The sequence below is a fragment of the Phytophthora ramorum genome (genome assembly GCF_020800215.1).
Source record: "Phytophthora ramorum isolate Pr-102 chromosome Unknown Phyram_PR-102_s0018, whole genome shotgun sequence".
NCBI classification, from domain to species: domain Eukaryota; phylum Oomycota; class Peronosporomycetes; order Peronosporales; family Peronosporaceae; genus Phytophthora; species Phytophthora ramorum.
The window spans coordinates 562,140-574,648 of NW_027150664.1; the positions used below are offsets into that span (position 1 = coordinate 562,140).

General features: G+C 57.1%; 6 protein-coding genes across 6 annotated transcripts; 2 read left to right on the plus strand and 4 right to left on the minus strand.

Moving 5' to 3' along the window:
• Nucleotides 1-89: 89 nt before the first annotated feature.
• On the plus strand, nt 90-1,562 carry KRP23_13568 (Eukaryotic translation initiation factor 3 subunit L; the record flags this gene model as incomplete). The annotated part of the gene is made up of 1 exon (XM_067884295.1): nt 90-1,562. The coding sequence occupies one exon, from the start codon at nt 90-92 to the stop codon at nt 1,560-1,562; it is 1,473 nt and encodes a 490-aa protein (XP_067738326.1).
• Nucleotides 1,563-2,047: 485 nt separating this feature from the next.
• KRP23_13569 (Leucine carboxyl methyltransferase 1-like protein) lies at nt 2,048-3,101 on the minus strand (the record flags this gene model as incomplete). Its single annotated transcript, XM_067884296.1, has 2 exons — nt 2,048-2,183; nt 2,248-3,101. The coding sequence occupies 2 exons, from the start codon at nt 3,099-3,101 to the stop codon at nt 2,048-2,050; spliced, it is 990 nt and encodes a 329-aa protein (XP_067738327.1).
• Nucleotides 3,102-3,917: 816 nt separating this feature from the next.
• KRP23_13570 (1-phosphatidylinositol 3-phosphate 5-kinase) lies at nt 3,918-6,422 on the plus strand (the record flags this gene model as incomplete). Its single annotated transcript, XM_067884297.1, has 1 exon — nt 3,918-6,422. One exon carries the CDS (start codon nt 3,918-3,920, stop codon nt 6,420-6,422), a length of 2,505 nt encoding a protein of 834 aa, XP_067738328.1.
• A 211-nt stretch (nt 6,423-6,633) lies between these two features.
• Nucleotides 6,634-9,273, minus strand: KRP23_13571 (uncharacterized protein; the record flags this gene model as incomplete). Its single annotated transcript, XM_067884298.1, has 1 exon — nt 6,634-9,273. The coding sequence occupies one exon, from the start codon at nt 9,271-9,273 to the stop codon at nt 6,634-6,636; it is 2,640 nt and encodes an 879-aa protein (XP_067738329.1).
• Nucleotides 9,274-10,544: 1,271 nt separating this feature from the next.
• On the minus strand, nt 10,545-11,016 carry KRP23_13572 (CDGSH iron-sulfur domain-containing protein 2-like protein; the record flags this gene model as incomplete). Its single annotated transcript, XM_067884299.1, has 2 exons — nt 10,545-10,922; nt 10,990-11,016. The coding sequence occupies 2 exons, from the start codon at nt 11,014-11,016 to the stop codon at nt 10,545-10,547; spliced, it is 405 nt and encodes a 134-aa protein (XP_067738330.1).
• A 256-nt stretch (nt 11,017-11,272) lies between these two features.
• On the minus strand, nt 11,273-12,506 carry KRP23_13573 (ER membrane protein complex subunit 3; the record flags this gene model as incomplete). Its single annotated transcript, XM_067884300.1, has 6 exons — nt 11,273-11,544; nt 11,640-11,737; nt 11,823-11,886; nt 11,953-12,145; nt 12,211-12,286; nt 12,358-12,506. 6 exons carry the CDS (start codon nt 12,504-12,506, stop codon nt 11,273-11,275), a joined length of 852 nt encoding a protein of 283 aa, XP_067738331.1.
• Between the last annotated feature and the right edge of the window lie 3 nt (nt 12,507-12,509).

The window sequence follows — 12,509 nt, forward strand, 5'->3', positions numbered from 1 at the left end:
GCTGGTCGCGGCGAGCGGTCCGAGCCAAAACCAGTCATTTTAGCCGCCCGACGCATAACAGCACCCCCGAAGCAAGAGCAGCAAGCAGCATGACGGACCGCCGCGACGAGAAGCCCGCGGACTTTCTGCTGCCGGAGACGGTCAAGAGCTGGTTCTCGCACCTGTACACGCACCTCATCTCGGGCAATGTGACGGAGATGGCGCGCCTGTACGACCGCGAGTTCCACAACCTGACCAACAACTACTTCAAGCAGGCGTCGTGGCCCGAGCCCAGCGCCGTGCAGTCGCTCGTGGACGAGGACCCGACGTTCCTGCTGCTGTACAAACAGATCTACTTCCGCCACCTCTTCTCGCGCCTGCAGCCGGGTATGGACATGAAGGTGGCGTCCTGGGAGACGTACTGCGCCATCTTCGACGGCGTGCTGGACGGCTCGCTGGAGCTTGAGGCGCTGCCCTCGCAATGGGTCTTTGACATTGTGGGCGAGTTCGTGTACCAGTACCAGACGTACTGCCAGTACCGCGCCAAGGTGGCCACCAAGGGCGACGCTGAGATCGCCTCGTACCAGGAGAACCTCTTCATCTGGGACAGCAGTAAGGTGCTCGGCTATCTGCACGCTCTGGTGCGTCACTCCAAAATTGTGGAGATCCTCAAGGAGGAGGAGGGCGTCAAGGCGCCGTCGGCCGTCGTCAAGGAGCTCGGCTACTTCAGTCTCATCACGCTGGCCCGTGCTCACGTCCTATTCGGCGACTACTACACGTCTATCAAGCTGCTAGAGCCCATTGACCTGTTCAACAAGAGCTCGCGCGGCGAGATCAAGACCACGGCTCAGATCCACGAAAAGTCCCCGGGCTGCCATGTCTCCGTGTTCTACCACATGGGCTTCGCCCAGCTCATGCTCGAGGATTTTGCCGCTGCTATCCGCTCGTTCTCGACCATTATTCTGCAGGTGAACCGTAACCGCAACTACTACTCGCGTTTTGCCGACTACGAGCAGCTGCACAAGCTCACGGAGAAGGCCATGGCCCTGCTCGCCATCGCGCTATTCCTGTGCCCGGGCCAGCGTGTGAACGACCAGATCCACACGCTCATCCGCGAGAAGTACGGCGACAAGCAAACCAAGCTGCAGAAGGGCGACATCTCGGCCCTTAGCGAATTGTTCGGCTTCTCGTGCCCTAAGTTTATTCTCCCGGTGGTGGCTGTGGAGGGTGAGGCTCCCGTTAACCGTAGCGCCGAGGCCTCGCAGCGTCAGCAGAAGGCTTTCAACGACATGGTGGCCCGCCAGCAGCACATCCCGGCCGTGCGTTCGTACATCAAGCTGTACCGCTCCATTGACCTGGAGAAGCTGGCGGCTTTCCGCGGCATTGACGTGGAGCTTGCCCGCGCCGAGCTTATGTCCCTGAAGGTCAGCGGCTCGCGTCTCAAGTCGGACGTGCACTTCTACCTGAACAACAACCTTGTGCTTATTGATGAAGAGGCTAGCAACCAGCGCACGGGCGAGTTCTTTATCAACCACATTCACAGATTCGCGCGCATTGTGGACGAGTGCGCCGTCAACCAGTAAGTCGACTTGGCAACCCAGACGAGCCATTGACCCTCACTCCGGTGCGAAAGTGGCGACGCGTTGAATGGAAAGGAAATGATCGCATTACAATGGTGTGAGAGTCACTTGGACGGTAAAAGGGGAAAACGGAAAACTAAGCGGAATGACTGGAAGAGACGGAGGACAAGGCGTTACAGGATGAAGGTGGTGGATGCAGCGCAGGGGTCAAGAGGCCCGACACTTGCATGCGACGATAAGCAACTGTATTTCAATCGTGCGTAGCGGTGGGTAGTTTGCAGAGAGGAGAATGTAGGTAGGTAGATAGGCAGCCAGCCGGCAGCAGCACAACAATTCTATCCGCTTTCATCCATTTGCGGGCTGTTTGATTGGTGTTGTCTTTCGTAACCTTGCAGCTTTAACATACAGTCTTGAGGTCGTGTCTTAATTAGATACTACTTGCAGTCACCTGCTGCTAATGTTGCAGTCGCCTTGCAGAGCTGTCAGCATCATGTGTTTACTTCTCCCAACGTCAATGCACGCGCAGCGGGGGTCGACGCCAGCTTGCTGGCAACGACAACGCAGTAATGCGCTTGCAGCAGGTGGAACTCCTCCAACTCATCGAAAATCTCGAGCCGTTCGCGCCTGAAAAGTAAGCACACACACAGTCAGCACCGCAGTTCATCGCAACAATTCAAAGTCAACGTACTTTGCACGCTCCGCCGAATCCAGGTAATGGTAATAGATCTTGTTCATATCCCAGCACTGCGCCACCTCGTAGCTGTGCTCTGTAAAGCGTGCAATCTGCGCTTCCACCGTAGGAAAGTCGTAGATACTGAGCAGGTCACACCCACGAGCCTTGATGTTGCTCATCATGACTCGTCCAAACGCGTCGTCGGGCAAGATCTGTTCGTACAGCGCAAAGCTCACGTCGCTAAAACACGACGCAGCCCACCCCACGAGCTGCGTGGAGAACTTTGCCTCCATGTAAATCAGCACACACTCGGACACAAACAGCGTGGGCAGGTTGCGATCCACGCCCGCCGCTTCCAGCTGGGTCGTCGTGGCCGCCAAGTCCCTCAGATCGCATGGCAGCAAGTGGTATCCAGGCACATTGAGTTCCGTGTAGCCCGAAGACACAGCGGCCATAAAATCCTTGGCATCTTCGAGTCCCAGCAGCGCATTGAGCGGCTTGCGGCGCTTGATGGTGCTCACCTTCTGCATGGTCACGTCGGGGAAGTCCATCTCCACGTACTCGCAGTTGGCGAGCATTCCGCTACTCTTCAAGCGGAAGAACATGGTGTCTAGCCCCGCGCCCAGGATCACCACCTGCTTCCTCTGCTGGCCAGCGCCTAGGAACTTGCGCACGAGAGACTCGACTGCCGCCACGCGGGCATAATAGCCGCGGTTGATGAGGGGCATACGGCGCGACGGAGCCTTGACGAAGAATTGCACGAACGGGTCCGCGTAGTAGCCCAGCTGACTGGCCGACAGCTTGCACAGAGAGGCGTCCGACGCCGTCTCGCGCACGGCGCCATCGTGCTCGGCGCTGCCGCTCGCCATTGGGAAGAGGAATGATGTAGATCACTCGCTTTAGTGACAGGATACCGTACCTGGAACGTGGTACACGACTGACGTGGCCGTCGTGCAGTTGTAGCTGGTCTAACGTCAAAATCCGAGGCTCTTTGTCATGTTGCTCGTAGTTCCGTTGGAAAAGCCATGGACGAAGCGCGACTTCCCTGCATTCTGCCCTCGGGTTGCATCCATTGGCGCTTGGTGTTTCATGCTGTAAGAGCGAGTCGGAGCTGCAGCATGGAAGCCGCGCATCCACCGAGAAGTACTTGTAAAACTTCCGCAACGTTGCTCGGAGTTCAGGTGCGACCATCTCGGCGCTGTCTCGAACTGGCACGCCGTCGCCGCCGGGCCACAGAAAATCTTAGCCTGGTCTGCCCTTGCAGCTGCCGTGAGCGCAGCATTCCCACGTTCCGCCCAACGATCAGCGCAATTCGTCCATTTTCGACGGCTCGACTGAACTTTTTCTTCTCGAACCGAATATTCGCAATAGGCGAGACCGCACAGTGGCACAGTGCTTTTGTCGTTCACCGCGTCGCGACGTCGGAGCTGCACAACGCCAAGTGGGGCGCCACCAGTTCGCAATCGACGCAGTCCGCGCAGAAGTCTCCGCTCAACGGTGAATATCCAACTGTTGCTATATTAACATGATGACGGTCTCACCTCGTCGCGTGCCATGCATAACCAGAGTCAACGGTTGCTAGCAGTTCAGGTGGCAGGGATTGCTAGTGTGTCACAAGCGGCAGGTGGAAAACCTGACTCAGTCTCCTTCTCTCTCTAAAAGCCCCAAGACTTCATTGGCGCTGCATGGACAAGGAGGAGAGCTCCGGCACGTTGAACAGCAGCAGCGCAATGGACCGCAGCAGTGGAAAGCTGGTCCTCGGCTACCGTGCGTCCGAGCCCGTGTTGGCCGAGAGCGAGCACTCGAGTCTCAGCGATGCGCCGCTCTCCCGGTCGCAGATCCAGGGGCCGTCCAAGCCCACGGCGTCTCCCTGGAACCCCGGGTACGTGTCTCCTCAGCCCCACCAGGACCAGCGGCCGCGACGGCGCAAGCTCAAGCTGCCCAGTCGCTCCAAGACCAAACAAGTCACCAAACTGCCTCGGATGGACGAAGTGATCCCACGCGTGGAGATCTCGGACGCCCAGCAGGCCGAGATGCGCGAGCAGGCGGAAGGACTCATTGCGAGCTGTTTGCTCAAGTCCAAGGCAGCGTGGGACGGCACCAAGCAGATTTTCGACGACCCGAAGCACTGGAAACTGCACAGCGCCAAGCCCCATCTCGCCGTGTATCGACGCAAGGACCCGCACCACAGCAGCGCTTCAGCTCATCAGTTTGTCGCCACAGGTCGCATCCCGGGCCTCACGCTGCAGGACGTGGAGTACGGCAAGTATAGCGACACGACGCTGGACGAACGCTCGATCAGCGCGTACCTCTTCCGCGACTACTTTTTGGATGCCGCTGTGCTGCAGGTGCTCGAGACACAGACGGAGGACGACCCGTTTCGCTTTTTCGGCATCAAGTGGATCGCTTTCGCGTCCCCCAGTGGACCTGCAAAGTTCTTTTCGCCTAGAGATCATGCATACTACGAGTACGCCAAGACGGTGACCACAGAAGAGGGACACAAGGTGCTCGTCAAGGTGATGCAGTCGGTCAAGGACGACGTCGTGCCTCCGCTGACGCAAATTGCAGGCCACGATAAACCGAGTGACAGCGTCGACCCGTCCAAGCTACGCTTTGTACGCAGCCACATCTCGATGATCACCATGTATCGGTTTGACCAAGCGATCAACGCTGTGAAGGTGTTCTCTGAGGGTTCGCTGGATCCTGGAGGTCGTGCTGGTAGCTGGCTGGGCAGTGCTTTCCTCTCGCAGTTTGCGCCCACGGTTGTGCGAATTGAGTACTGCGCCGACATCAAGTACATCATGAAGCACGGCATGATCTTCCCGCACCCACAGCCTGCGCTGAGCCACTCCCAGTCGGGCCAAAGCCTTAATAAGAGTCAAAGCACGGTGAGCGGCTCTGAAATTACGGCTCATGGCCCAGCGCTTTCAGCGTCGCAGCACGGATTTGTGCCTGAATTCACAAGAATGTCGATCAATCCTCAGCCGAGCTGGGTGCCTGACCACCAGCGCAAGGTGTGCTTCGTGTGCTTCAAGAGCTTTGGTATCGTACGCCGCCATCGCCACCACTGCCGCATGTGCGGCGAGGTCATGTGCTCTCGCTGCATGATCACATTGCCGTTCGTAGCTCCGCCCGTTTCAGCTCCTGTTGTCGACGTTGACGAGGGCGACGCCAATGCTGAAGGTGGTGGTGACCTTCGCCGTTCTCATCGGCATCCTCAGCAGTCTGAGGGACGTCCTCTGAGCGTGCTACTCAAGCAACCAGCGAAGAAGAGCCTAGAAGAGACGCGTCCTAACGGATACCCGGCTGTGAACAATGTGAAGCTATGCAAGAAATGCATGTTCAGCATCCGCCAGGAGCGCAAGGGCACGATGCGAGGAGCAACCAACTTTTACGCTGCTCCGACCATGATCAAGCAGTTCCCGTTGGTGCTTCAGGGTTCCCTGGCCGACAACGTCGGCCTGCAGCCTGGACCGATGCGCGGATTCTTCCCAGGTGGTCGCTACGCAGCAGATGACGAGCTCAACAACAAGACGGAAAGGGTCGGTGAAGAGGATGACATCGAGGAGACGGACGAGGAGTACTCGGCTCGCGTTGAGCGCATGCGGCAGATGCACATGGCGCGCGAGAAGAAGAAAAACATGCGACGCAGCATCCTTCTCTATGATGAGGACGACTTTCAAAATGGAGAGGAGTCCCCGCCCGCAAGACCCAGTCATCTTTTCAATGGCGGCGACAGTACGTTTAATTTCGATGATTTCCTGCTACCGACCCCGAAGCGTGACGAGGACGGCGAGGACGCTGTCCGCTTAAGCTGCCGTGGACGGGTTGTAAGCTCTACGAACCAGAGCGACGCGATTCCTCCGTCAGTGCCTCGCCGACCATCAACTGCGGCTCGCCAGTCCGAGGACAGCTCCAAGCTCAGGTCATTGTCCATTCCGGACCAGCTCGAGCAGGTGGAGCGGTCGATTGCGCAGCAGGAAGCTTTGATCCGATCCATTGCGGAGCAGCGCAGCAAAATGATCCGTTCTCCCGAAGATGACACAGTCGCTAAGACGACAGCCGCCACAACTGCCGGAGAAATGTCGTCGGAGGCGAGGTCCTCGCTGCTGTACCCAGGCTCGACCCAAACTGCGCCGACACCTAGAGGCGACGCAATGTTCACCCCGGTCTCCATGCGTTCTACGTAAGCAGAACCTCGTGAAACCATGTAGCATAGACACAAAGCTGGCGGCAACTTGCCACCGGCAAGCGGAAAAATGCAGTTCTTGCGCGCAACTACCAGGTAACGTGAACACTCGGTGTCATAACACAACGCATTCCAGCACAAGCTCGATTGAAAACAAAGTACAGTCCCGATAACATGTTTCACTTGCTCAGACAACTACAGCAACAATCCATTTACACCTTGGGCGCGACTGCAGCGGAGGCCGCCACTGACGCTTCCTTCTTGCGCTCCTGCTCAATAGTGGAGAGGATTCGAGCCTGATCGGCTAGCGAGCTCTCCACTTGTGCGAGGGCCAGACGCAGGTCTCGCATCGACTCATCGATCTCGCTGTCGTCTTCACTGAAAAGTGACGTTGTGGACGACGACGGCGATGGGACTCGTCGGTTTTGGTACAGGGCCTCATCCTGTAGTTCCCGCATACGGCGGAGCACTTTTTCGGTGGCGCTTACGGAAGCCGTGGCCGCTGCGGCGCTGACAGCCAGCTCGTTTTCATCCTTTAGCTCAAAAAGACTGTTCGGGTCGAAGCCACCAGTGTAGCTGCTCATGCGTTCTTGGCTTCCCTCGGCTGACTTTGCCTCGCCGTCACCATCAGCAACACGTTTGGTCTGTGTGGGGTAAAACTGAATGTCATCATCTGCATCGCTTGAGACGTCGTAGCTGTGCTGGCTCGGATAGCGCTCCGAGCGGCCACTGCTGTCGTGTCCGCTCCCATCTTTCTCCATGAGTGTTTTCATCTGCGAAGACGACACAGACGACGTAGAAGATAGCGCGTGGGGAGACAAGATCACCACGCGCTCGTGGTTGGCATGGCTGTCCAACCCGCCATCCTCTTGGCCATTCCACTCCTGGGCATACGAACCAGGTCGCACATACATCGACGACCCAGGCCTTACATCGAAGGCATACGAGCCTGGCCGCCTCTTCATCTCGGCAAGGTCATCGACGCTCTCTGCGTCTGTGTCATCCACCACCAGCATCGGAAGATCCTCTCGATATTCACCTCCGGATGCCTGTCCCAGAACGTCATCGTCGAGACCGTCAAGTTCCTCAATCTCCTGGTTGTCTGGCGTCCAGGTTTGCGGACGCAGTGGGAACTCCTCATCGAGTCCAGATTCCCCATCGCCCTCTAAGATATCCGCAGGAAGATCAGAGTCGAGCTCCATTGCGCTGTGTCTTCGGCGAACGGTAGACTTACTCTTAGACCTGTTGATGAGAGGAACACTCTGCAGACAGCGAAGACAAACCTTGGCCATCACCACGCAGACAATGGCTTCTCCCCCGAGAACGGCGGTCTCCATGGGACCATTTACAGCCTTCCTCGCATTTATCATACTAAGGCTCGCGTCGAACTCGCCCTTGCTTTCCTCCTCCATTTCTTGATCGTCGAAGCTGCAGGTCATCGTTTCGTCAAAATTGGTGGTCGGATGCCCATTCAAGGCTTCTTTCGTGTCGGAGACCATGTCCACAGACCCTGCTACCGTCCCCCGCAAACCACGAAAGCTTTGAGTAGCGCGGACGTTGACTCGGTGGTGGAATGTACAATCACGGCAGATGACTTCGCCACAAGCGCGGCAATGGTGTTTGAAACGCCGAACGAGACGGAACTTCTTGTTGCACACTGAGCAGCGTGGGCGGAGTTCATCGGCCACCCACTCGTGCGCCATCTCCAGTGGCGGGCCGCTTGGGACTTTGCGTCGTCTTGATTTCTTCTTTTTCTTCTTCTTCTTCGATGTCTTCTTCGGTGCCTGGTCTCCGCTGTCGTTGATAGTGATTCCAATCGATGATCCCGACGACCTGTTGGCGGGGAACAGCGAGCGTTCCGACCGCCAAAAGGACTTGAGGTACTTGTATACGAGTCCGTCTGGCATGCTACCCTTCATGTGCATGCGGCCCTTTGCACACACGTGTAGCAGGGGATTCTTCTCCTCTTTTTCATCGTCCATCCAATACACAAACGCAGCTTCGATATGCCCACGCGTGAGTCCGAAGTACGAGTCTTGTCCACCGTAACCCCGGATATGTACCGACTGGGTTACTCGATACAGGAACCGACGTCCTGTTTCCGGGTCAATGTGCGTGCCCAAGTGCTCCAGGTAAACAAACTCGCGGCTTGCCATCAGCGCTTGCATCGGAGAGCGCAGCGCCAGCCACTTCAGCCCCAGGTACCAGAACGGGTCCTCTGTCGTTGCTCCGTCGATAGTCTGCAAGACACAGCAATCCAACGCCGCTTCGCCGTACACCTTTCGCTTGAGTGCGCGCATTTCGCGCGTGTTCTCGCAGTACAGCGTGTTCATGACATCCTCGAGCGAGTTGGGCAGGACCGCATGAGCCATAAAGTGCTGCCCACTCGTGGATTCCAATGGCACCGGAGCGAAGGGTTGGAAAGGCAGGGGACCCCGAAGAATGTCTGCTCCGTGAAAACTTCCTAGACTCGTGACGCCCGGGACCGTGACGCGTGGAGTGGGTGGCACCGACCGCTTATCGTCTTCCTGCAGTCCATCCTGCTCTTGTTGCTGCTGCAGAGCCGCCTTCTTAGCAGATTTCTTGCTCTTCCTGTGCTTAGTCTCCCGCTTGGTCATGAAACAGGCAGTCGGTCGGGCCGAGAGCACCTTCCAGCCGCTGGACACTGCGTGCTCAACGTTCGAGCGCCCCCACGTCGGTCCGTCGCGCACGGTGTCCATGGCTGCTTGAACTGCATATGCACGGAGCTCGTCCTTCTGGTCATCCGAGAGGTTCAATTGGGGGAGCAGACTCTCGTCCACGGGGAAGAAGGACGAGGTGATGGCCACCCGCTTGCGCTGCTGAATCTCCATGGCCACCCGATCGTCGGTGAGGTGTCCACGAAGCTATTCTTGCCGTCGAAGTGCGCCCTCGATGAATCCCCGAGCTCGCTCGTGGCTTTTAAAGTGTCGTCTCGCCAATTGAGACCGAGCTTCGACACTCCCGACGGCGAGCGGGGAAATGACGTTGCCCGTGGCTGTCGCCGCCGCTCTCGGGTGGATGCGCTCTGCCCTGCGCCGACGGGACCGCCGCGTCTGTCGATCCAGGCTGTGCACCGAGGAGTGTCGACCAGAGCAAGGAGCTTTTGACGGCGAGAGCTGTGCGCTGAGTCTCAACGGGACGGTCGGCCCAGCTTTGCTACGCACGTGCGCCTCGACTCCACGCTGCAGCAGGTCGCAAACGGGGCTTCGTACATGGCGAGCCGACTCAAGGGAAGACGCACAAGTGGTGCTTGGGCTGTTGGTCACGGGACTCGCCGAGGTCATGGGGTATTCATATCTGTTGCTATCGACCGCCACCTTCGCGGTGATCGTAGAGGACAATATCGAGGAGCTTTGATTTCATCGGCCTGACAATCACGACGCTTATCATGGACGGGAGCCACGCAGCACCCATCCCTTGGCGCCGAGGAATGACTGGAAGCGAGCTCTCTGGGACGCGATGGTGTGACCGCCTCGTGAAGGGAAGACTGCGTTGAAGTGATCCAGTGAGGCGGACGGACTGCACATGGTGGGTCACTGCCGGCTGGTGTGCCGCAAACGATTTTACTTGAGTAGTCGCGCTTGCAAGCAAATGAGAGTCCTGTCCAATTGACGGCGGCGGCCTAACAGCAAGGAACACACATCCAGGCCTTCGAACTATTGTATAAAAGAGAGAGCAGGTCGTCGATCATCTGTGCACACAAGAAGCGAATGCCAGCCCCTACGTGTAGAGAAGCAAGCTTCACTTTCGATGATGGCACAGTCGATATCGTGTGTATCCGGCGATGATGTGCAAGGCGATGCTCTTCCGATCTACCCGCGCTGTAGCGATGGAGCAGGGACTGACTGCTGACCCGATTGCTGCAGTTGACTCAACTGACGAACGCCTTCAACTACCGGTGCCTTATAAAACCATCCTTCAACTGACAACCAACGCATAGGTATCGACATCACTGATTGCACCTCCATGAGCAACACCTTCAAGCCACAGCACAACAACACGAGGAGACCCGCGGCCAGAGTCTTGACAACCAACCAGAACATGTCAATAATGAACCGTGTTTGCTTAAATCCGCAGCCAGCAGTCACACATAGCAACAGACTCAAGCCTTCTTGGCCGTCAGCACGAGCGGACCCACGTTGTCCCCCGTCTCCTTGTTGTGCTTCATGTGGGCACCGTCGCAGAAGGGGAACTTCTTGGACTTCCAACAGCGGCAGACCGTGCACTTGCCCTTGTCCTTGAGCATGTCCTCCACGTCTGGCACCGACACGAAGTTCACGACCTTCTCCTTCTCCAGCTCGACCTTGCGGTTCACGCGGCCAGGCTTGGTGTTGTTCTTGCCGGCAAAGAGCGTGAGCCCCAGCACGAAGATGGTCACTAGCAGCGGCGCCAGGTACAGCCACTCGTCCTGCTTGAGCTTAAGGAAGCCCGAGAACGTGCGGGGCAGCGGCAATCCCTTGAGGTAACGCGGCAGGTCCGACTATTGGTGGAAACCAATACATGAGACGATGGGAGACAGCGCCACTTTGCAGTGCGCAGGAACGCACCTTGAGGTACTTGCGGATGACGTCCATGGCGACGAGCAGCTTGGAGAGATCAGAGCGAGTCGAGGAATGACGCGGATCTTGGATGGGGGGCTGCAATGCTGTAAAGAAGTGCAGAACCACCAGAATGGAGTTTCAACCAATAAAAGTACCAGAAGGTATTTTAGCCAATGAAGAAATAACAATTGAGTGATGTGGATAACACAAGTCTGTTCGAAAACGTTAACGTGCTACGAACATGGCTACATCGTTGCTCTGCGCAGCGAATGCGAATGCGAGTGCTGTCCTACTTCCTCTTGGAGATCTTGGTGTACTTGGACGACCGCTTCTCCGTCGTGGTCGTGGTGGTTGACGTGTTGTACGACGACGCCGACACCTTGGGCTTCTCCGGGATGGGCTCGCCCAGCAGCTTCTTTTCGGCGAACTCGAGCGCCCAGTCGTGGTTGTGCAGACGGAGGCTCACGCGTTCTTGCTTGTACACCTTGGGTGCGTCGAAGGCCATGTTGGGGCCGGCCCCCATGCCCATCTGCATCTGCATGGCCTTGGCATCGTCGCTTGCTGCAAGAGGTGGCGGTCAACAAACACAATGCAGAAGTGATACCGTGGTCAGATCTCCGACTTGTACATGCAAATCACAGAGTTGCAGGCCTTACCGCTTTTCTCGCCGAGGATGAGCGAGAGGAAACCGCGCATGCCGAAGCTCACGAGGAAGTACCAGGACACCGAGGACACATACGACACGTCCAGCGTGCTATACACAGCAACATCGACAAAAAGTTAGCCATTTGACTGGCAACCCCTTCAACAGATCAGCCATCCTGAGTGCTGCTTCTCACTTGAGCTCAATACCGCGCTGCAGCATCATCTTGAACTTCTGGGTCAGCGAGAACGGCACCTTGGCTGGAATGGTACACAACAAAATGTTTAGTCTTATCCATTAGCGATGACCAGTCGCCGATGACGCACCGAGCACGAAGCCGCCGAAGAAGTAGCTCATGAGCCCCATCATGACGAAGTTGGACACCATGAAGGTCATGTTACCCTTCATCATCTCGAGCATGCTGTTGGGGTTCATCATCTGGTTCATGGCCTCGCTCTTGACCTTCTCACGCAGGGCGCCCTTCATGCCGTCCTTCTTCTGCGACGCCGTGAAGTAGTGCTGCAAAATATCCCCCAAAACATCAGCCACTAATCTCCCTCGCAAGTAGCGATCCCCTTCCTCACCTTGCGCATGGCGAAGGCGTTGGGCGTGATAAACTTAGAGTTGATGCGCGTGATCTGCGCACGCTTCACCGTGTTCCTGTTGCCGATAGACCGCAGCATTTCAGTTCTCATCCGCTCGACCTCTTCGTTCTACCCAAGGACACGTACATAGGCTGCAACTGTTCGATGCTCGCCATCTTCTCGCTCTTGAGCAGAAGCGTCACGTAGTGGCGCACCATGGCCGAACACCCGAAGATGATGACCATGGGCAGCACCACCCAGTCACGGATGCTCGGGTCCAGGATAATCTCCACCATGCT